This window comes from Cyprinodon tularosa, unplaced genomic scaffold (genome assembly GCF_016077235.1).
Source record: "Cyprinodon tularosa strain WSP-4 unplaced genomic scaffold, ASM1607723v1 ctg16, whole genome shotgun sequence".
NCBI classification, from domain to species: domain Eukaryota; kingdom Metazoa; phylum Chordata; class Actinopteri; order Cyprinodontiformes; family Cyprinodontidae; genus Cyprinodon; species Cyprinodon tularosa.
In genome coordinates, this window is record NW_024038437.1 from 1,545,202 (window position 1) to 1,570,666 (window position 25,465).

General features: G+C 40.0%; 2 protein-coding genes across 2 annotated transcripts in view; both read left to right on the forward strand.

The window, feature by feature from the left end:
- plxnb2b (plexin b2b) overlaps positions 1-25,465 on the forward strand; it is a 183,112-nt gene that overhangs the window by 61,274 nt on the left and 96,373 nt on the right.
- On the forward strand, positions 14,895-16,912 carry LOC119780365. The gene is made up of 2 exons (XM_038280387.1): positions 14,895-14,911; positions 15,213-16,912. Exon 2 carries the CDS (start codon positions 15,410-15,412, stop codon positions 16,910-16,912), a length of 1,503 nt encoding a protein of 500 aa, XP_038136315.1. The 5' UTR covers positions 14,895-14,911; positions 15,213-15,409.

Here is a 25,465-nt window from a genome sequence, read left to right on the forward strand (position 1 = left end):
ATGCATTGTTGCACCTAGAAATTATAACCTAGTCAGTGATTCAAGCTCATTCATGATTAACCAGGAAAGGCCAGTTGGGTACATCTCCAGCCTACTGTGTATGAATTTAAAGAGCTTGGCTTTAGATACTCTCAGCTCATAACAAAGAAAATGTCCTCTTGTTTTATTTATTATCATAAAGACCTGTTACTCAAACCATTAACACTCACAAGAGGATATCACACCTCAGTATCAGACTTGCTTGGTTAGATTACCGGAATTAAAAGTTAAAGCAATTTACTTGTCAGGTGTAAACAACACATTCTGTCATTATTTTGATCTTTTAAGTATGCTACTATTCCCCCCAATTAGGAAGAGAAACTCACAAAATCATCAAACATGTTGCAACCAACTATCACCACAGATGAACATGCATCGCACGGCAACAGGAAGTCGGTCACGCTGATTGCAAGTCATGAGTGGTGGCAAAAGCCGGTGCACAGATTCCATGATGCGATTGTGAATGGTGACCCACTGTATGTGACATTATGAAATTAATGTGGCTCCGATCGATATCGGATGACTTTCAAGAAGCTCAATTTTACACTTGCGGCAGGGAACAGATGGTACTCGCTGATAGCGTTTGCTGGAGGTGGATCCGTGGCAGTGGAGCTGCAGGAGAGAGAGAGTGCGATAATAGATCCTCCGGAGCACAGGGGAAAGAGGGGAGAAGACTTTATGGTGCTTTGTTATGAAGTAAACTTGTAACCCGTGAGCAAGTATTGTTTTCTACTCAGTTTTCCATAATGAATAGTTAATTTCACATCATCCCCTACTGGTTGTGTACACAACACATGACCCCCTCATAGATTCATTTACACTCAAACAGCAGCAGCACAGCTGAACTGATGTCTGCGCTGCTCAGATGTTATTACCGTTAACATTGCCGTTTCATATAGCCAGAGGCTATACATTTGTGTTCTCTGTGTGTTTGCTGGCAAAAACTTTACAGAGACATTGAAATATTAATATTCACCCCCGGAGCATATTTTGTACTATACTTGTGCCTTTAAGGGCTACATACGTACCTGTGGAAGAATTTCTGGGTATAGAGGATATATATCTATATAACTGTAGAGGCCTTAGGAATCTCATTGATGGGACTAGACGTATATGGAAAAGAAGATGGCTATCTCCTCCTTGTAAACCTGTCCTGTCATGTTGAATTTCCTCAAGCTACAGAGGCATGCTGTGGAAAAGGGCGAATGAAACCAGCGTCCACTTTTGAAAAGCATGTTATTGAAACCAAGTCTGGCTCCGGCATTCCTTGTAGACCCTTGTGATTACAGGGCTTCAGTGAAACTATGTTGTTGTGTATTAAGTGTGTGTGTATGTGTGTGTGTTGTCAGCCTACTAAATTTGTTGTGCGTCTGCTGTAACTCATGTGGCTCACTCTAGCTGAAAGCAGGACGGAGCTAGGAGTTTGAATTCTTTAAACAAGTCTGGGCACATCTGGTTGTGATTGGCAGGAGAAAAAAGAGCCCTTGTGTTCTGGGAAACGACGACAGAAAAAAAGAAAGCCTGACCCAACCCAGCAGCACAGTACAGAACCAGCCAACACAGGGGGGAAAAAATGGCATGACTGATCCCCTTCACCCCTCCCTCCTTATCCTGACTCTGGGCCAGCTCTCATAATCCCACAGTAAAGCCGCTGGCAGCATTTTTTATTTTTTTATGAACAGTGTTCAGGGCTCTCCCATTCCTTCCATTTCAATTTAAGAAAGTAAAAGCTACCATGAGCCAGGTGGACCCAGAGCTCCATTAGTTTTGGCGGCAACTCTTGTGTCTGGGATAATGATACCCTGGGGGGTGAGTGTGTGCTTGAATGTCTGTTTGCTCATCTTGCCACCTTTCACGACGGAGGAGGGAGGAAAATTACTGTAGGTGGGCGGTATATTGAAAAGCTTTTCATGATTGGAGCAAAAGTAGGTTTATAGTTCCATTTGTTTGATTCTTCCAGTTAAAGGTGGACAGGTCTCTGTCGGTTTTATAAGGCAAACAGAAAATACCCCTCCTTCCCCATCAATCAAGAGAACAATGGCAATTAGAAATTGATGCCATAGTTTTGAATCGCTGCCTGAAGCTATCGTTTGCCCGGCCGTCTTTTAACTGGCTCATTATCTGGAGCAGCATTTTACCTGTGGCACGTCAAGGTGGTGCTGGTTTTAGAGATAGCAATGCAGGGTTCCTCCCGGCAGCCAAGTTAGAAAAAACAAGTCCTGTCAGCTGACAAATACAGCTCTGATTCAAGTGGAGCATTTGCTTTCAAGCTGCAGGCCTCCGCTTGGACACAGAGACAGTTAAACTCCTCTCTACCGGGAGAATATCATGGCTTCTGTTATTGTGCTGCTAGTGCTGGAGGGATCATTTGCACTCTTTATTAAGCAGTCTGATTGGTTACTGGGCAGGGAGCCTGAGTGTGTGGGCCTCAACAATGTTCATGACATTGCTCACTTTGGGATGTGCATGCTTATACAGCAGACAAAATAAGTTCTCAAACACATCAATGTTTTTCTCTGTATTTCTAAGGGGCTATGGATATGAAATCCAAACCAAAGTAATCTACACATGGAAAGACATCAAAGAAATTAAGTCCTAAAATCTTTCATAGCATTGACTGAGTGAGGAAGCAAGTGCTGAACAATCTGAAGATGGTACTGTATATTAAATCAAGAAAGTAAAACTTTATCATTATTTAGAAAGCAATACTTTCTATTAGTGTATCTATCAGTGTAATGTTGAACCTGCGGGTTTAGCCTTAAAGGATGAACTTAGTACCAAGGCATTGCACACGGTCAGTATCTACCTGGAAGAGGAAATTTTCTTACCTTGCAAGCAAGATGAATTGTCGTGAGATTTGTGAATTAACAAACACCCAAAAATATATCCTGCAAGAAGTCAGCAGATCTGTAAGCCTTGATACAAAAATGTTTTGGACGAATAAAATGCGGTGACGTGTATGACCTCGACGTGTAAACCAGGGATGGAAGACGGACGCAAAACAAACGTGGCTGTGTCGGGTTTAGCTGGAATGCCCTCCATTTCTTTTTGAAAAATGAACAAAAGGACGCCATATTTGCCTATATGGATGTTTGTGCTTCCCTCCCAACTGTATTTGGTAAGGGTTTGATTTATTGGTTAACCCAGTTGTGAAACAAATAAAAAGTAAGACATGTCACAGCTGCTACTGCTGCTGTGATTGGCTAAAAACTCGACATGGGGGGTAGGTACTCAATCAGCTTGAAGAATTGTACTGAATGTCCCTCCCTTTTATGAACACTTTCCATATGAGGCTTTTCAGATTGATACCGTGTAGAATTAAAATTGAACTACATGAATCAATCAAGCTTATGCCAGATTAGGAATGTCCAACCTACCAGTAGAAATTTTGAGTAGAAATTTGTCGAAAGCTGGAACCTTGAGTTGGAAACTTGAGGGGGCAAACAAATCTTACCTCACCTACATGCTGTTGATACTGTTGATGCTTCTTGCATCTACAGTAGTTACAGTTTCTGACTTGTACTGTTTATAACATTTCTTTGTCAATGTAACAATAGGTTGGTTATTAATGCACTGGTTTTTACTGTTTATTAGTAAAGATAGATCAATGCTATTATATATTTATATATATATTATATATGCTATATATATTTTTTCTGCAAAATATCGCATAGAACAGTGTTTTTGTCATTGCTATGATTGTGCCAATGGCTTTAGTGGCCGTATACCAACAATAGAGAGTTTGAGGCACCACAAGCAGGAAACTGGACAGCTATCACTTCAGAGGTTACGTCACTCCAACTTCCCTTTTCTGAGGTAAATCAAACTTACCTTTATTGAAGAAATTAAAGATTACATTTAATGCAAGACAGTGACTCTTAGCCTGCAGCCAAAGAAACTGCTATTAAGTTTTGTGAAAGAAAGTTTCCATAATTTCTTAGTCAATTACTAGGCCTTAAACTAAATAAAAAAATATAGAAATAACTGAAAATCAAAGTACATTAATAATTTTCCCAAAGACTTCAGGATATAAAGATAGTTTGTATAGATTTTATATGCCTAACAAATCAGCTCTGAGCAATGCTCAGGGGTGCTATTACTCACTGAACAACAGACATTATAAAATCTTACGTTTTGGTAGTTTTTTTTACACTCAATATCATAAAGCTGTTATCATTTATGAGGCATTTTTATTAAGTCTTGAAGTATAAGATAAACTATAGCAAACAATTAAACATAGTATTGATAAAATCATTTAAGGAAATAAATGTATGTTATAAAGTTGGGTGGTTACCAACATCTAGTATGAATTTCATGTTGATAGATTAGAAAATCTATTCACTAAACACGTCATGTGTCGAGGCATGCAGCTAAGAACTACTGGTGTTTCCACACATGCCATGAAACCACTGACCCTTACCAGCATAATGACTGTGGGGTTAATTCCCCAGTAGCATCCAGCACTCGGGGCGAAGAGATGAGAAGAAATGCAACGAGGGCTCAGCAGTGGGTCACAGCTTTACAATGTGCAGCAGCTCCTATTCTTTATGCAATGCAGAGCAATATGTCTACACCCCATCATTCACGATGGGATTTAACAAATCACCCAATAATCCACTGCCATTGCACAAGACATTGTCAACCTCCCCCTTCTGTCTGTCATTTTCCCATTCTCCATTTTTAGACCTAAAAATAATTTCACCACAAATGGGTGAAAAGCAGGAGTTGGGAAGTGGATAGTGCTTTTCTTTCCATTTTTTAATCCCTAAATCATGGCTGAAATGTTTTAAGGGAGGGATTTGCTGGCAGCGAGCAAAACTGGAATTACACTCTGGCAATCTTCTACTCCATCGCCAAAGAGCCAGTAGACCAGATGAAAACGCCCATTTCCCCCAGCGGCATTAAGTAATTTCCTGTGCAACGTTTGAGGAGAAATCCTCCATTTGCATGGCATTTTGCCCCTCAAACAGGAGAGTTACTATAATTTTCTTCAATGCCCGTTTTTGTAAAAAATTGTAAATATTGGGTAAATGTTTTGGAATGAGGCTGCTGTGACCATTTTCCCAATGATGTCCCTGAATATAACCTCAAAGGCACATTTGCCCTGTTGCTATTTGAGTTTATTCACTTATTATCACTGCCAATGTAGCATGTCTTCCCTAACACTTTCCATTTGTATTCACAGTGTATAATTTGAGATTGAAATGGTTGAATTTATAGTTTGCATTAAACCTATTTTGTAGATTTGTAGCTCCTTTGATCTCGGTAACAGTTTACAGAATCCCCTCTTCTCAGCCATGGCTGCAGTATACTCTGATGGTGCCCATTCTGTAAATTGATGAAGGCTGTCAGTTTTGACTGTAATCTGGCTCAGAAATAGTTTTTATGTGAGTATGGAGAGCAGTGGCTGCACTCCCTGTTGTTACATAATAAGATATTGACCGTGTGACCCGGTACTGCTTTATCGCGCTCTGCACAGATTGCATTCCATAATCTAATGAGACAGATATTCTTTAATGGAAATCCTCGACAGGGTCATGATTGCAGTGATAAAGCTTAAGGTCACACTTCACATTATGCAAGGCTTGCATGCATATATGTGTAATAAGTAGGGTTGTTAGTGCAAGGGAGAACATATTGTAATCATGTGTCTTTTCATATTATTTTCTTTGCTTGTTAAAAAGCAAGCTGAAATTGTTTGTGTCACGGTACAATGTCACAAACCGTGCCACAGAGTAATTGCCAATAAATCAGAGTTCCACAAATGCATTGGAGAGAGAAGAGGCAGGGATCTGTGATAACAAGAATGATGTTTAGAAAGTGGGCTAGAGTGTATTAAAAATGGTCATGCAAATTTGGTCATCACAATGTCTGGCACTGTCGGGGTGTTAGTTTTGAAATATGGGCAACAAATAAGTCAGATGATGCACAGTCAACAAGCATGCTGTTTTTGTTTTGAGCTGAACAGAAGAAGAAGCAAACACATGGAAAGTTTTGCCAAACAAAACATTTAAATTAGGTCTAAAATTTTAATTTTAGACTGTACTTACTTAAATATGCTTAATAATAAATAACAATAGATATACTTAAATAATTTAATGTATTAAAAGTTATTTACAGTTGCATATTAAATTTGTCTGTGTATTAATTGCTATTCATTCATTGAGTTTTAGTTTTGGATAAGTCATTTTGGTGTCATTACTGTGGGGGAAAAAATGCAAGTCATTGATGCATACAGCAATATGCCTTGTTGAAAGAAATTTGTAGGCAAACCTACTATATGGCTTCTGTAGGGTTCCCTTCAGCCCCTAAGTCATGAAAAAATGTCTATTTAAGAGGTTTCGATTAAAACCAGGATATTAGCTGATATTATGTGTACTAAAGGTATATAAATAATTGAAATGGATTTGAACATCACAAATTAATTAATTCATTATGTAATTTTGAATGTTTTATGTTTATTTTGAATATTACTGCTTACAGTACAGTGAATTAATTCTGAATAATTGTTTTTCAGTTGATTACAATACTAGTGAAGCTAGATAAAAAAAAAATATATTATATATATATATATATATATATATATATATATATATATATATATATATATATATATATATATATATATATAAAATACAAAAATATGGCACATTTAATGAGTGGACTGATGACTTGACATTTTGCTAGCAGTCTAGTGGGATAACCACACAAAAGGTAATTACTCAAGTTCTGACTGTATCAGATAAGTTATCGGAAAGTTAATTGGAAGAAAAAAAGAGAAGTCTAAAGAGAGCCACAATAAACGGGCATAACCACAGACTTCCTGTGAGTTTTGAGCAAAGCCAATGGTGTGGACTGCAGCTGGGCTCGTTGCTCTATTATGCAAGCTTATAAAATAGCCTCCTCAGTTCTCATAGAGGTAGCAAATCATGCAAAATGAGTCATGAAAACATATTGTGAGCATATACTGTGCAGTACTGTACATTGACATACTTTTTAAATATTTAACCTGGCCTCATGTAATATTATTAAGAATTTCAAGAAATTCAGATTGGGTTTCATTTCATATAATGAACAGAATTTATTTAGTTCTGTGTGCAATAATATTTATGCATTTCTATGTTTGATTTATTGAAATGCACTTAAATATACAGTAAGTGCTACAGTTGGTTGGACTTAGGAAATTCTGAAAATTCTATGTCTAAAGATTTCTATTCTAAAATTAGCAGAGATCCTGTTATTGTCACATAATAAAATAGTATAATAAAATACAATATCCTGGACTTGTGTCCTTTAAGACTTTAAGGCTTTATATCATGCAAATGGAAAACAGGTGGTATTCGATAGGTTTCCTTCTTCCCACTCTTCACTTTATATACATGTTTTTTTTTTCTGATAGTTTGCTTAAAAACTAAAATAATGGCAAAATATAGATGGAAATATCAGCTTTAACACTTATATACAACTTTTAGCTGGGATTTCCTAAATATGTTAATGCTTTGTAACAGTTTTTAAATCGAAAGTCGGGTCAAATTCAGTTCAGTAGAATAATAGAATTCCCAAATCATAGATTTCACTTCAAGGAGCTTAAAGATCGGGTGCAGATTAAATGGAGATATTTAAGAGTCCATTTTGTCCAAATGTACTTCAGCTCAATTTGGTTCATATTGTAAAAATTAATCTGAAATGTGTTTGTAATTGCGACGTATGATAGATACACGAGTAAATATGGGTGTTCGAAATAAAATGCCATTAATCATCAGCATAAAGAGGAAACCTCATTTTAATACATGTGTTTGCGTGACGTTCTATCTCGCACAGTGCTAAATCTTTGAAGAGTGCTGATGGCAACAGAGTGAAGGTGTCGGAGCAAAGCGGAGATATATGGGACTAAAAGGGGGAAGAAAACAACATCATATGTTAAGTAAATGTCAGCAGAAACTCCTGCATCAGAGCTGAATAATTTCCTGCAGCCTAACTTGCCACAACAATACCATCAAGCAAAAAAGTCATCCCACCAGACGGCGAATTGTCTTAATTTATGATCACCATCCAAAAAGAGGGCTTTAATTATGCCTGAACGAAAATGAAGAAAAAACATGTGAGCTTTACAGCTGGAGAGACAAATGAAGGAGGATTACCACAGTGATTTGCCTTGAATTCCTTTGGCGACTTCAGCGTGTTTGGCTTCAGATCACTGTGGTTGATGCTAAGGGCAAGAGAAAGTTTATTGAATAAAGAGTCATAAGCCTCAGATGCCCCCCAACATTCCTCTGCTTCATCTTCATTTGACTAGTTCCCCTAGTTTTCTTTCTTCTCTGAACTTGTCTATTGGCCTCTAACCTAACATGCTCCTACTCACGGAGGGGGTTCTCTGTACAATGCCACAGAGAGCCCAGCTGCTCAGATGTGTTCCCTGACTCGCAGCTTTTTTTTTTGTAGTTGCCTGTAGCAGCCACCCCTCCAGGACCGCCAGCCCTGATGAAGAAGCTCCATTTGGCAGCTTCTCATTTGAGATGGAGTTTCTGTCCCCAGACATTCACCCTCCCTCGCACTGTTTCTCATCCTGACTGTTCTTCTGAAAACAAGGGAAGCAACCACAATAGGGAATCCATCATTGTGTTTAGCCCAGGGCGTTACATTTAACGTTAGCGCCCAAATGGAAAAACGTGCATTGCACAACAAGGGTGCTGTGATGTAGAGACCATCTCTTTCCTTTGTCATCCACTGGAAAATCAGGAGCACTCAGCCCACCTTTTCGTTTTGATTATCCATCACCCTGAAGCTTGTTGAAAAATCATTTAGTGTATGTGAAGGTGATTGACGACTGAAAAGGTGACTCTGCCTTAGTTCACCCCCACAGACAAAATACTCTCTCTCAGAGGACAAAGGTATGTACAAACATGTCACAGACACAATCTCTGATTGTTTCCAGAGATGTGAAACTTAAAGTTCAAAGAAGGCTGGAGGGGTTTTGCTTGAAGAACGCTTCATACTTTTCAACAGTTAACACCAGAGAGAAATGTTTCACTTGTCTCTCTTCAACAACTTCTTTTCTCTGAAAGTCACGCTAACATCCAGACGAAAGGTTGACCTGCTTGGTTCAGTGAAACAGCATCCATCACAGGAGGAGAAATGAAAGCAAAGCTAAAGATAAATGGTTTATTTCTATATTTTTCAGAGATCACTACTCTGACCAGTGTTCAATGACCTAATAGTGTAGACTGATTTGGCGTAAGGTAGAAAAGCTTTTGTTTGATGTAGTGAGAGGCCTTAGCTCTGCAAAAGTCTAATCTGACCTTGGCACAGGGCTTCAGTTTGCTGCAACGTTTACTGGCAGGTTTTATAAAACGTTTTGCGGATTAAGTAGAAACTTCTGGAGAATCCTTTCTAATCCACCATGCCTTCTGATCAAAGGAAGCCAGATAGCTCTGACTTGAGCTTAGTTTTCCTTCCTACCTTATTTTTTTCTGTGTTCATAGCTGCACTGTACAATTTTTTCAAATATGTACTTCCCTTGTCCAATTGCATTCTGAGAGAGGTCGTCTGAAAATGTGAATGGGAATGTATCTTGTGTGGTAGATGGCTTGTGTGTACTTCCAATTGACAGGTTTAGTGACCTGAAGTGGTTGGTTATAAGCATGTGGTTAAAAGTGAGGATCTTTAGACCAGCAGTAGTGTGTCTATAGTTGTTGGAAACACAAGCTGTGCTTCTATATACACAACTAAATAAAATGTGCATAAGAGATTAAAACAATGTATACATTAAACAAATAAAATACATACCTTAAAAATGTATTGGAAAGAAGGGAACATTTTGTATTTTGTATAAATTTATAAAATTCAATTCAGTTCACTTTATTCATATAGTGCTGATTCACAAATGTAATCTCAAGGTGCTGTACAGAGACAATTAAACCAGATTATACAGTCAGATTGGTTCAAATATTTCTCTCTAAGAAATCCCAACTGACTGCGTCAATTCATTGACTCTTTAACAATCCCTCACTCCAAGCATGCTTGTAGCGACAGTGGAGAGGAAAACTTTTTAACAGAAAGAAACCTTTAGCACAACCAGGCTCAGTGTGAGCAGCCATCTGCCAAAGCCAACTGCAGCCCAAAGAGATGGAAGTAGACATAGTAGAAGCAAAGATACAATCTTTAACTCTAAATCAGCTCCATAGGTGGCCCCGTCCAGGAAACACACAGCCAGGCAGACAAGCTCTTAGTTAGCCCCTATGTCAGAGGATGAAAGATGGCACATAGAGTTAGTCACAGAAAGAGAAACAAGACTACACTGAAAAACAGGCCAACCTCCAACTTCTATAAACAAAGGTGTTGATGGCAGCAGCACAACTGATCTATCTCTCTAGGATGGTGTCACAGCCAAACAGGAACAGACCGGATGAAGCTACTATGATGAGAAAAAGCAGAGAGAGCATTAAGTTAGAGGATGGACAAACAAATATTGCCAAATGGGAGAATGGAGGTCGAATTAAGCAGAATTATGAAAAGGGGCCCCTATGTCCTCCAGCAATCTAAGCCTATAGCAGCATAACTATAGAGATAGCTCACAATAACCTGAGCCACTCTAACTATAAGCTTTATCAAAAAGGCACGTTGCAAGACAGTTAAGATGCTAGACAGTTAAGAAATTAATTCAATGATTTGCCTTTAACTTTAAGCTGCAGGAAACAGCAGTTGATCCACTATCAATTAAAGGTGAATGCAAACTTCCCCTGTTACATTCTGTACTTGGAAACACTGATTAAGCAGGTCTTAACTGTGGACTGACTGTGTCTATACATAAATCTTAAGATATTAAGACCCGAGACCGCTGACTGCCTTACTGAACAGTAATAAGATTTTAAAAAAGCAGTTTGGTGTGATTATTAGTCTTTAGTGAGAACAGTGACTGCAGCTTTTTGGATAAAGTTTAACTTCCTAATTAATTTACCTTTTAATGATGACTGGAAGGACACATTTACAATATTTTAAGCAATAGAAGATTTTCTAATCATTGAAAGATCAGTTTCGTTCAAAAAAAAAAACCCTATAGTTCTTTTAAACTCTCTGAGATGGTTTACGTCTAATTTACCCACAGATATACATCCTTGATAAGGTTTTGGGCCCATTCCATAAATATACATCTAGGTTCTTGGCATGAACTGCTGTTTTTTGACTCCGTTTTGTTTAAAATAGGTGCCAGTAAAAAAAAAAAATTGGTGCTTTGTGTTACATGGTTGGGGAGACATAAATTTTTTATAGGGGTCACCAGGCAGGGACCAGTGTGCACCAAGGGGTGGCCAAAAACCGATGGAAGCCATAACCAAATTAGGGTCATTCTATACTAATCACACTGTACCACCAGGAAAATACCCTCACTAATAAATATACAAACACATTTATACATGCGTGTTATCTAAATAAGTTATGGTTTTGCATAATATACATATTTGATTCTTTTGGTTCTTTATCCCTAATATTGTCAAAAACTACTTGATGACTGTAAAGATACAAAATGTTCCCTTCTTCCCCATAAAGTGCAAACTTAGTTCTTAGTTCTTCTAGTTAGTCTTTTTTTATATAAGTATTTTTATGTAGCCTAATTGTGTTAATTATTACTCTAATTTTGTTTTCAGTTTATTGTTAAAAGCTAACAACGGAAAAATCAAGTTAGAACATTCCACCTGGGAGTATCACTGCTGCCATTCTCTGTTTTGGAGGTGACCTGCTTGTTCTGGAGGTTGTAAAGTATGTTACAATGGGAACAACAAATCAACTGATTGGGGTAGCCGTAGGGGTAGCCACTGATTGGCTAGGTGGCCGTAGCCACCCCTGGCACCCCTTTAGCTCCTCCCCTGGTGTCCAATGGCCCATTCAGTGAAAACTTCAGCCCACTGAAGTTTAATCCTTCCGGTACATTGACCTAAAAAATATTTTTTACGTTTCTAAAATTAAGCTAATACTTTGGTCACAAGTTACCTATTGTTGCTTTAAATCTTAGAAATTGTTTTATAGCATTATAAACTTGTTTTAGTAGGATTTTTTTTTGTTAACAAGTTTCAGGATGACTTTTTAATAAAATATTTTAAAATTGTAGCTCATTTTGCTCACATAGATTCAAAGTTCTGAGCACTTTTCCCATCACAGATTTTAGAAAATAATTACAGAGATTAATTAAGACTACACAGGAAAATCCGTTTGATTTTATTTTTCAAATGTGGAAACAAAGCCAAAAAAACAAAGTTTCGAAAATGAAACAAAGCCAGCCTTTTTGAAGTGTGATATGTTCTTAGATGGCCTACCATCTGCTGGAGCCGATCAAAACAATTGACATGTTCATTATTTCTGTGATGTTTTAGTCGATGGGTTCAGTCTCTTAGCTTAGCAAACAGAAGGCGCTGTGTCGCAATCTGCATTCTCAAGAAGCTCAGTCTTGCTTATCTCAAAATTGGAATGTGCTTCTGTGTCTCTGCCAGAAAGAGGGAAAAAAAGATGAAACCAACACAGGATCTGTTGTGCATGAGGGTTGGCCACTGAAGCCACCATATTGTAGTATGCTATCATACGTATGATAGGAGACATGCAACTGTTGCTGTATTTTACTATACTATGCATCACTATTATTTCAACATAATTTATTGCAGCTATTTATAACTAATAATGTTTTTGTTGTTCCTGATGGACAGACACAAAATAACAGAATAGATGAGAAAATTCAAACATCTGATTTATTTTATTTAAAAAAACAAAATTATTTTAACCTTTTTTGTAGCATTGGAATCAATAATCAAATAATATATTGCAGCAAGTTCTAAATGTAATAATTTTTTTTTTTTTCTAGTTGTTTTGATGGACAGGAATTCATAAGAGTGCCAGAGAAAACAGTTTATTGACATATCTTAAAAATCAGCATCTTGGCAAAAAGACTAGAGCCAGCTGGCAGCTTTAAAGATGCCATTTTAAACCATGGTTGAAAAAAATATCAACCAACTGAGCTGTTTAATTTTGTCTCTGTAATTGGGTCTTGCTGAACAATGTTCCAGGTGCAGGTTTTGAAAAAAAACATTGAGACTAACTGTTGTGCTCAGAGACCAGGATCATTTCTGTTAGCAGGACAACCCAAAAGCAACGTATGTCTCTGTTTTATGTTTCTGCATAACAAAGTAATATGTTGTTAAATGACCAAACTACTACCAGGTTGGATTCTCTTTAGCCTTTGGGTTCCACATGTTAAAGAGTTCCACTTTAATAAGATAACATATTTGTTCAAATGTTTGTTGTGCAAATTTACTTATCCAAACTTTCCAAATGAACTAAACTAAGATTCTCTGTATGTTAGGGCAAATTGACTACACTGAACTCATTGCCACCTTAAAGAAGCAACTTTTAGAAATCTATTGACCTCTTAACATGATAGCATCTTAACCCCAATTCACACTGCGTCCATCTCCACTCAGCTGCAATCTACACAAAAAATACACAGACATTCTTATTATTTACATTGCCTGCTTGGTGACGAGGAGCTCGCCAGGCAGCAAAACTTAGACTGCAGCTATTTTACAGAAATCACATCACACCAACAGGGAACTGAATGATCACAACATCCACAGCAGTGACTTGCTATATTAATACATTTAATACCATATTTATTTTGGCGTGCATGTCAGCAGTTGGTAAATTACTGGGCGGAATGTAACTATTAAACATGAAATGCACCAAAATACGCATCAAATGGCTTCTCTGTAAACTCAAGTAATGGCTGTGAGTGAAAATTCCAATAGATCAGTGGTTTCTGGAGTGTTAACACAAACCTGTTCTTGATCAACAACAAAAGTCTATTGTGATATGCATTTATAGTTGGTTCAATGTATTTAGCCGAGTCAGTGATTGGGTTAGCAATCCATTGTATAGTTTTACCTGCTAAAATGGCAGTTTTGTTTTTTTTTTGTTTTAACATGTGACAGCCATATTGAGTTTTCAGGTCAGGGATGCTAGGGAACTTTGAACTAGGAAATTGGAAATCTAAGCTCAGGGAGGTTTCAGTGGATTTTTCACACCTGAAATCTGACTTTGAATTAGAAATAAAAATGCGGCTGTAATACCAAACATACAAAGCAACACATTGAAGAAATAACAGTTTCCTTTTACTGTTATCCCCTTTGTATGCAAGAGGCCTGAGAAGAAAAGCATCTTGTTTTTTTGCTTGACTGGCTAAGTAGCTAGCCAGCGGTAGTCATTTTATTTCCCAGTTAAACTTGGCAACTGTTATAATGAACTGCTTTTTCTTTTAGGGAAAAAAATACATTACTTTAAAAAAAAAAAGAGGGATTTATAACAATCCTTAGCAAACATTGTCTATTTAAAAGTAGCACAAGCTCTTTTTTTTCCCTATTTCACTTGGCAAACACAGCTGGCTGTAAACATGCAGCTAAAGATGGGGGAAGAGGAGCTTTATGGCTCTCACAACTAGAGAAAGTCCTGCACTGTTGGTTACGTATAGTCATAAGAACAGGTAAAACTACAAAGTGCTGAATGATGGAAATTGTTTGTGGTTTTGCTACATGACTTTTTATGTGAAGCCAGAGGATGTAACCGGAAGACAGTCAAAACTTTGGTTTCAGTGGCTGCTGTTTTCATGTAGGCCTATATATAAATGTGTATATTCCAATGCTTGCAAAGATAGACACTAAGCATAAAGAATTACATTAAAATATTTGACGTTTGTTCTGCCCTGAATATGTTTAATATGTTTAAAAGACACTTAAAAACAACTTCAAAATGTTAATATACTGTTCTTTATTTTTCTATGTATTTTCGGGTGCTTTTATTTTGAAAATTCGCCGAACCGGAAGTAGGAAGTAAAAACGTAAGCAGGAGAAAAAACGTGTATACATCATCTCAGGAACGCAAAAATGCAGCTAATCTCTCAGAAAGCAATGGTTGTAAGTGTTACTCCTTGTTTATAGATTCGATAAGAAGTGTTGATATCTTTTATTGATATTTTGTGTGACAGCAGTGTGTGTTGTGTTTACTTGCTAATTTGCTGCTGTGCTAGCCTGTTGTGAGAATACCTGTTGAGTTAATATTAAGCAGCTAATACTTTGATACGTTAATACTGATATTTACATGGCTGTTTAAGACATTTTTTTTGTATCTTTCTTTTCTAGTTTTACACCGAATTCATTGCAGTCAGAAATGCTGACTAACTTTGTAAGAAGACAATAAAGGAGCAAGCCGCTCACTTCCTGGCTCTTGAATAAGGAGTTTGGCTGGCTGTTTATCTGTGTTCACGCAAGAGCAAAACACATAGAGAGAACAGTACAGTAAAAAACCATATCATCAGAGGGATTCGCCTGCTGCAGTTATGGAAGCACAGACAACGCAAAAGGATGAAAAGGCAGCATCAGTAGCCAGCTCAAAGCGCACGTCTTCCTCCAAGCATTCAGTGGCTAGCGCTGCGGCTAAGGCCAGAGCTGCAGCTGAAGCTGCACGCACCAGGGTCACATATGGACAAAAAGAGTTGGAATTGAAAAAACAGAGAGCCAAATTAGATTTGGAAAAAGCTACACTAGAAGCAGACCTAGAAGCACTAGAACTTGAAAAAGATGCTGCTGCTGCTAATGCAGAGGCTGAGATTTTAGAAGCTGCAGCACGATCAGAATATGAGGACATAGGCAGTGTCATCAGGAGTGACGTCTCACCACAGGTAGTTCAACGGCGAACGGAGGCATATCTGAACCATCAAGCTCAGACCAGGTTCAGTCCTGACACACCTGCCTCAGACACACTGTCCCCTCCCCATATAAAAGAGACACAGCCAATGACAAGGCAGGAGGTCCCTGAATTAAGCCCCATCTACCGCCATGTTGGTTCACCCACCACACCAAGACACACAAGGGCTTCTGCTATTAATCCAGCTGCTAACATGATGGACTTTGCTAAATATCTGGCACGCAGAGAGTTATTAACGACAGGTCTTACCAAGTTTGATGATCAGCCTGAGAGCTTCAGAGCGTGGCAGTCCTCCTTCCTTAACGCCACTCAAGACTTACACCTAACAGCTAGTGAAGAGTTAGATCTCCTGGTAAAATGGCTAGGAAAGGAATCATCTGAACACATTAAAAGAATTCGAGCAGTACATGTCACTAACCCTGAAGCTGCTCTTCATATGTCTTGGACAAGGCTCAGAGAGTGCTACGCCACCCCCGAAGTGATAGAGAGTGCTCTATTCAAACGGTTGGACAGTTTTCCTCGTCTCACTTCAAGGGAGAACATCAAACTAAGAGAACTTAGCGACCTGCTCATGGAGCTGCTCTCAGCCAAAGATGATGGATACTTACCTGGACTCAGCTACCTTGACACACCTCGGGGCATTAACCCCATTGTTGAAAAGCTGCCAATAAACCTGCAAGAAAAATGGCTGTCTACTGGATCAAGATACAAAGAACAGTATGCTGTAAGTTATCCCCCGTTTTCCTTCTTTGCTGACTTTGTCAATAGTGAAGCAAAAGCTAGAAATGACCCCAGCTTTGTCTTGACAAACAACAGCCTCCCTTATTGCCGTAATGAGAGGCCCATAGGAAAGCATGACGGTGTGAGAACGACTATAGCCGTCCATAAGACGGACTTGTCAGCGGCTGCAGGTTCAAACTCAATGTATAGAGCAGAGATGGAGAAGAAAAACAGTGGTGATCCAGCTAAATACTGCCCACTTCATAACAAATCTCATCCTCTGGAAAAGTGCAGAGCCTTTAAAATGAAACCGCTAACAGAACGAAAAGGATTGCTAAGAGATCACAGAGGATGTTTTAGGTGCTGCTCTGCTACTCACATGGCTAAAGACTGTTCTGTGGAGCTGAAATGCTAAGAATGTGAAAGTGATCGACACTGCACAGCCATGCATCCAGATATACACCTCTCACCAGCAGTGTCATCTATGGCTGAGCCAGACACAGAACAGCAAAACCACACGCCTTCAGAGATTACATCAAGGTGCACTGAGGTCTGCGGAGAAGGCCTCCCAGCACGATCTTGTGCAAAGATATGCTTGGTTCAAGTTTTCCCACAAGGACAGAAAGAACGCTCAGTCAAGATGTACGCCATCCTTGATGACCAAAGCAATCGTTCGCTGGCTAGAACTGAGTTTTTCCAGCTTTTTGGTGTCCAAGGCAACCCTTCACCCTACCTGATGAGAACTTGTGCCGGCACTGTTGAAATGACTGGAAGGAAGGCAGTCGGCTTCCAGGTACAAGCAGTAAATAGTGAATTGTGTTTAGACTTACCACCACTCATTGAATGTAATGAGATCATGAGCAATCGATCAGAAATCCCCTCACTGGAGGTCGCTCTTTCCCACGCTCACTTGAGACCTGTTGCGCCTTACATCCCAGAGCCTGATCCTGAGGCGCAGATCCTGATCTTACTGGGGAGAGACCTCATACGTGTCCATAAGGTGAGACAGCAAATCAATGGGCCCCACGAAGCACCTTTTGCCCAGCGTTTGGATTTGGGGTGGGTGATAGTGGGGGAAGTTTGTATTGATAGTGCTCACAAACCCACTGTGGCTGTCTATAAGACCAACATCCTGCAGAACGGACGTCCATCCTATCTGACGCCCTGTCAGGAACACATCAGCATCAAAGAAAAGGTGAGCTACGGCGGGGAGCACAGACCTGGCACCTCTACTCATCTCTCCAGCTGTTCTGGCAACGGCATAGCATCTCAGGACAAGCTTGAATGCTGTGTGTTCGTGAGAACAGAGAATGATGACAAACCGGCCTTATCTTTCGAGGACGAAAAGTTTCTGGAGGTCATGGAAAAGGAGTTCCACAGAGATGAAAAGAACAGCTGGACTGCTCCCCTACCTTTCAGGTTCCCCAGGCCACGCCTTCCAAATAATCGTGCTCAAGCTCTCTCCCGTCTCCACTCCTTGCGACGTACCCTGAACAAAAATTCTGAAATGAAAGAACAGTTTGTTGCCTTTATGGAGAGGCTTTTTTTAAACGGACATGCTGAAGAAGCTCCCCCTTTTCCTGAGAATGCAGAGTGTTGGTACTTGCCCATTTTCGGAGTGTACCACCCCCAGAAGCCGGGTCAGATACGAGTTGTATTTGACTCGAGCGCACAAGAATGTGGCATCTCTCTTAACAACATCTTGCTTTCAGGCCCTGACTTAAATAACTCGCTCCTGGGAGTGCTGCTTAGATTCAGAAAGGAGCTTGTTGCACTGACTGCCGACATCCAACAAATGTTCTATGGATTCTTGGTGAGAGAAGACCACAGAGACTTCTTAAGATTCCTCTGGCACAAGGATAACGATCTGACTAAGGAAGTGATGGAGCTCAGGATGCGAGTACATGTGTTCGGGAACAGCCCTTCGCCGGCAGTTGCTATATACGGCCTCCGGAGAGCTGCCCAAGAAGGTGAACAAAAGTATGGCTCTGACTCTCGCCACTTCGTTGAAAGGCACTTTTATGTGGATGATGGGCTCATCTCCCTCCCGTCAGAGACTGAAGCTATTGATCTGCTCAAGCGTACTCAAGCTTCGCTGGCAGAATCAAATCTGAAACTGCATAAAATCGCCTCTAACAGCATCACAGTGATGCAAGCCTTCAAACCTGAAGACCTGGCTGCAGGCCTGAGAGACCTGGGCCTCGACAAAGAAGAGCTTCCAGTGCAAAGAAGTCTCGGTTTGTGCTGGAACATAGACTCTGACACCTTCACATTTAAAGTGGCAGTCAACGACAAGCCGTTCACCCGTCGTGGAGTGCTATCCACCGTTAATAGCGTCTTCGACCCATTGGGCTTGGTTGCGCCTGTGACCATCAAAGGACGAGCTTTGCTCAGAGAACTTTCTGCTGACATTCACGAGTGGGACACTGAACTTCCTGCAGACAAGTTAAACAAATGGGAAACATGGAAAGAATCGTTAAAGGACCTGAGTGACCTCCATCTACCTCGCTCCTACATACAACGGTCACTCTCCAGTGCCACATATACAGAGTTATGTGTTTTTTCTGATGCTTCAAACTGGGCAATAGGGGCAGTAGCTTACCTCAGAGTTGTCATGACAGATGGGCAGTGTCGAGTTAGCTTTGTGCTCGGAAAGGCTAAGCTGGCTCTTCAACCCGAACCCACCATCCCTCGCCTCGAACTGTGTGGAGCTGTGCTGGCCGTCGAGATGGCTGAACTGATCCTTGACGAGCTTGACCACAAACCAGATGCAGTGAGGTTTTATTGTGACAGTAAAGTTGTCCTTGGTTATATATGCAATGAAACAAAGCGATTCTTTGTGTATGTACACAACCGTGTTCACCGCATACGCAAGACAACTTCCCCTCAACAGTGGCATTATGTGCCTACAGGTCAAAATCCAGCTGATCTGGTCACCAGATCTGTTCCAGCATCTCAACTTACCAACAGCATGTGGTTTACAGGGCCAGAGTTCCTTCACAAACCATTCCTGGCTGAAGCACAAGAGATCTTTAAGTTGGTGGATCCCGAAACAGATCCAGATGTAAGACCTCAACTGACCACCCTTGCTACCTGCATTAATGAATGTGAACTCACCTCAGGACGTTTCCAACGTTTCTCCACTTGGGGGTCTTTGCTGAGGGCAGTTTCCTTTTTGATCCATCAAACTCATTCATTCAGATCTGACTCATCAGCTACATGTAAAGGATGGCATCGATGCAGCAGACTTCGTACTCCAGAAGAGTTGACAGCAGCAAAGCGGGTCATACTCAAGTCTGTTCAAAGGGAGGCTTATCCAGAAGAGTACACTGCACTGCAAGAAGACAGAGCAATTTCAAGAACAAGCACAATCCTGAACCTCGATCCTTTCATGAACGATGACCTCTTACGGATCGGAGGACGTCTGAGACATGCATCGATCAGTCCAGAGGTGAGAAATCCAATCATTCTCCCTAGGCAAAGTCATGTCACAGCACTACTGGTGAATCATTACCACATTAAAGTTGAACACCAAGGGCGACAATTCACAGAGGGTGCAATCAGGGCTGCAGGCCTGTGGATTGTGGCTGGCAAAAGGTTAATAAGTTCAGTCCTTCATCGTTGTGTCACCTGCCGCAAGCTGAGGGGAAGACTTGAGGTCCAAAAGATGGCTGACCTCCCTCCCGAGCGTCTGAGCTCTTCAGCGCCATTCACCTATGTAGGATTAGACGTTTTTGGCCCCTGGGAAGTCCTCACCCGACGCACCAGAGGTGGCGCAGCTCAGAGCAAGCGCTGGGCCATACTTTTTACATGCATGAGCACCAGAGCTGTGCATGTGGAAGTCATAGAGTCGATGGATACAGCCAGCTGCATTAACGCCCTCCGAAGGTTTTTTGCTTTAAGAGGGCCAGCGAAGCAGCTGAGATCAGATCGGGGCACAAACTTTATTGGAGCCAGCTCCGAACTGGGCATGGGACCGGACGATCCAAAGCAAACCAGCATTTCAAAGTACTTAAATGAGAATGGTTGCACATGGGAATTCAACCCCCCACATGCATCCCATATGGGAGGGGTGTGGGAACGCATGATTGGCGTGACCCGGAGGATACTCGATTCCATGCTGCTAAGAACCAAGCGTACTCACCTGACTCATGATGTGCTCTGTACTTTAATGGCAGAGGTGTGCGCTATAATCAACGCCAGACCGTTAGTCCCAGTCTCCTCCGATCCCTCCTCTCCAATGCTGCTGACCCCTGCTATAATTCTGACCCAAAAACCAGGTGTGTCTCCTCCACACGGCAGTTTCGACGAAAAGGATCTTTTCAAGTGTCAGTGGAGACAGGTGCAGGCACTTGCTAATGAGTTTTGGAGACGATGGAGAGCTGAATACCTCCATACCCTTCAACCAAGGCGTAAGTGGCACACAGCATGTCGCAACTTGGAAGTCGGAGACATTGTGCTACTTAAACAGAGTGATTCCCCCTGCAACGAGTGGCCAATGGGTCTGGTCACATCTACGAGCCCAAGCGGTGATGGGAAAGTCCGCAAAGTTGAGGTTAGGACAACATCACAGGATAAAGTAAAGACATTCTTAAGGCCTGTTACTGAGGTGGTCTTACTCCTGGCAAAGGAAAGCCAGAGGTCAAATCGGGACATTTAAATCTTAAGTGGCATCAGTAAATGCCAGACGGGGAGTGTTCTGCCCTGAATATGTTTAATATGTTTAAAAGACACTTAAAAACAACTTCAAAATGTTAATATACTGTTCTTTATTTTTCTATGTATTTTCGGGTGCTTTTATTTTGAAAATTCGCCGAACCGGAAGTAGGAAGTAAAAACGTAAGCAGGAGAAAAAACGTGTATACATCATCTCAGGAACGCAAAAATGCAGCTAATCTCTCAGAAAGCAATGGTAGTAAGTGTTACTCCTTGTTTATAGATTCGATAAGAAGTGTTGATATCTTTTATTGATATTTTGTGTGACAGCAGTGTGTGTTGTGTTTACTTGCTAATTTGCTGCTGTGCTAGCCTGTTGTGAGAATACCTGTTGAGTTAATATTAAGCAGCTAATACTTTGATACGTTAATACTGATATTTACATGGCTGTTTAAGACATTTTTTTTGTATCTTTCTTTTCTAGTTTTACACCGAATTCATTGCAGTCAGAAATGCTGACTAACTTTATAAGAAGACAATAAAGGAGCAAGCCGCTCACTTCCTGGCTCTTGAATAAGGAGTTTGGCTGGCTGTTTATCTGTGTTCACGCAAGAGCAAAACACATAGAGAGAACAGTACAACGTTCGTTATTTTTCTTTCAAGGGTTTTACAGCACAGCTTAAACGGCCTCGAATGTTCATTCATTGCGTTGCAGCAAAGATCTTTTTTGTTTATCAACATAACCCCTGACTTTCTAAGTGATGACTAAAATAGCAACATGATCACAGTCTTTGTGGTTAGAAAACCACACACCTACAGTTTTACAGAGAAAGCCATGCAAAACGACCACAGAGCAAAACTATAACTAGATGTTACTTAACAGCTGAACAAAAACTGAGAACAGCGAAAAGTGTGAGTCATGTGTGTTTTAAGCCTTTACTTGGAAGCCAAGCTCTGTCCAGTGTTTAGTTTTATCCCTCCAGACTGTAGTGAATTTACAAATCGGACTGCTTTCCAAATAAGTCAGAAGAGCATAACTTGTGGGGCTCAGAAGGATGCTTTAATGCATTTTAATAGGAGGGGGTTATATTTAGGCAGAAGATGATAGTTTACTTTTAAATATCTGCTTTTGAAAAGGGGGTAATTTATATGGATTTTAATTTCCAAGTCCGATCCTCTGAACCTGCATTGTAAGTGCTGATGATGAATGGTCCATGGAAACTGTCATTTCTCCTTTCATACTGCTGAAACTGGATAATTCATTTTCTCACGAGCAAATGTCTTCTACGCTTAATGCACCGATAGGTAATTGAAAGCCATTAAATTCATTATAAATAACAGGAAAGTAAAAAAACCTTTTTTAAAAGTTAAAACGTGAGTATCCTTTAAGGTGGCTCTGTCTGCAGTGATTAATTTAAAAGGAAAATTCATAAATGTATTATCTGCTCATTTAGTAGCAGTTTACCTCTGTGTGTGTCTGTGTATGTGTGTGGGGGTGGGGGGTGGCGGTTGGGGTGGGGTGTTTGTGTTTTGCTCAAGCAAGGTAATCAATTCTCCTGCAGGCCTATTTGAAACCTTACAGCTTCTTCTTTTTGAGTTGTTCATACTTAGGCTGAATCAATTAATCGTATTAATTATGATTAATTGATTATTGAAATAATCACCAACTAATTTAGTAATCAATTAAGAGACTGTAAAATGTGCATTTAGCTGACAGATTGACCCAATTAGAGTAGTATTTATATGAACATTTTAAGAAAATATATAAAGGTCCATTTTAAAGGTGCATTTAAAATTTAAAAAAAGTTTTTTGTCAATATGCTCTATCCAGAACTCTTAAGTGGAAAAGTTTTAGTTTAATCTGGTTTAATTTTGTAAAAACTCTTCTTTAGGAACCTTTGGCTATCTGATTTTATTAATTGAAAAAAAAAAGATTTGACGGATTTATTGATTTGCAAAGTAATCATTGGAGCCCTAGATGATACCAAACTTTTAGTTTTTTAGCTGATATTGGTTCATTTTTAAATAATTACGTTGATATATGATTCATTTTCATTGATTAATTAAAGCAGTTAATTGAATTAATTACTTTAATTACAACCAACACCTTTCGGAATTTTTCTTTCTTAGTGTTGCTTCGTTATGTCGTAGTAACAAAATGTGAAAAGTCTGTACTGTTTTCACTGCTGTAATTTGTGCCCATACCTAATTATATTTATATATCTGTTCATGGCTATATGACTTTAACCATTAAAGCTCACTGGCTACCTCTTCAAATCCATCTAGAATGCATTGCGATTATTGATAAGCAGCAGAGGATGGGTATAGGGATTGTTGTCTTTCCCAAATTATGGAAACATCAGGGGAAAAAAACAAACCAAAAAAAAAACATGAGAAATTGGACAAATACCAAGGGGTCATAGAAGAACTGGAGAGAGCCTGGATGGTAAAGTCAACAATAGTGGCCATGGTCATTGGAGCACTGGAGCAGTAACCCCTACACTGGAGAAGAGGCTCCTACAGATACCTAAAGACACATTAGAGATCTCAGTCCAGAAGTAATATTTCCAAAGCCTTGATGCTCAGTGGTAAGTAGAGGGTGAATTTTATAGTCAATTGTATTCCAGTTGATCTTCCCGTTTTTTGGAGAAACTCCTTCCTCTCTTTTTGTAGAGTGATCTTCTCAGTGGTTGCTCCGATTTGAAGAGGTATTCAAATTTGCTCAATGTGTGTTTGTGAATATTTATTTTGTTTTAAGGTTCCAGCAAAACTGTTGCGGATGAGGGCCAGTTGAGCTGAAAATTGTTTAATTCTTATCACTATAGATTTCTCATTATGTTTCTAGGAATATATAAACATCACAAGCATGAATGATTAAATTAAGCACAGAAATCCAATGACACAATTATGCTTTCCACCAACGGTACTCATTTCAAGATCTTTACTGATAACTTGAGTTGAACTTTTTCCCTCGTTGTTTTTCTGTCAGACTTAAAAATCAAGGAAATGAATTTGTCTGTCTAGTGTTATCTCAGCATTTCTACAGCAGTAGCTCTCCCAGGCAGCCATGACAAGATATTGATGGGTCTCTTCTGTTGCGTCTCTTCAATTTCCCACTCTTTGCTAGAGTGCCGCCCCCCACTCCCCATGCATGCCCCAGCCGACACACCCATCGCTCCCCGCAGGACAAAAAGTTGAAATCTCTGGCAGAGAAGAGTCATCTGGTTCACTGTCAACTGTCGTCTTCCCCCCATGGGAAAGCAGAGTTCAGATGTTAGACGGTGTGATTGAAAATAAAACCAAACTCAAGTGGAGAGATGCTGCACTGCTGTGTGTGCTTGCTGTTAACATAAGTGAGTGGCTGTCATGCATTTTGTTAGCATCAACACTTTTCTTTGGGCAGCCCTGCGGAGAGGGATTGCCTGACGCAGGGAGGAGATAGTTGTCAGGACCGTACAAGCTTGCTCCCCGAATAGAGACTAGCAGGGGCCCTTCTGCCTGCCTGCCTCATTTCCAAGAGCAAGATAGCAGGAGCTGGGAGGGTAGATGAGAGAGAAGCGGGAATGGTTTAGTGGGAGATACTGGAGCAGACTAGTTCCCGAAGATCTGAGCATTGAAGTGGAAAAAAGTGCACACTTTTTATCAAAGCCTAACTTCAAACACTGACCTGTCAATTCTACAGAAGACCCTGCAGCTCAGGCAGGGGAAGAAGAGGCACCATTAGTGTTCAGGGGCTAGCAGAGCTAACAGCACTTGTGGGAGTATGGGACAAAGTAGAGTCTGTCAACTGTTTAGACGAAGTCTGCATCCTGGTTCATCCTAGCAGGACTCTGGTTTAAACAGTTCATGCAGAGAGGGCAGTTATTTATCTTTAAACTGAATATGCTTTTTGATTTAGCGTTAGATCCACGGCTATCTTATGATAGGTTGTTCATGTCAAAAGACAAGAGAAAAAAATTAAATGGCTGCCTTCTATGGGTTAAGATATAACTATGGGGTAATTATGGGGTAAATAAAAACATATGCCTAGGTGTCCGAATTTTTAGATGGGAATCAATAAACATAAATATGTTTTGATTTGTTTTTGTTTTCAACTCATACAAATGTGACAACAGATGTTTAATCTGTGAGAATAAAAGTTTAAAAGTTTAGAAAACGGGGTAGAAAAGTTACAACTAACTAAACTACTGTTATTTCCAAAGAGGCACAGCGTATTTAAAGAGGACACAAAGATTCACATGAGGGTTCAAATATTGTTTTTTTTTTGAAAGAGGGGAATTGAACATCTTAAAGAACCCTCCCTTTGTGTCCC

Coding starts and splice junctions, on each gene's coding strand:
- LOC119780365 (XM_038280387.1), top strand. CDS start 15,410: ATGGAAGCACAGACAACGCAAAAGGATGAAAAGGCAGCATCAGTAGCC.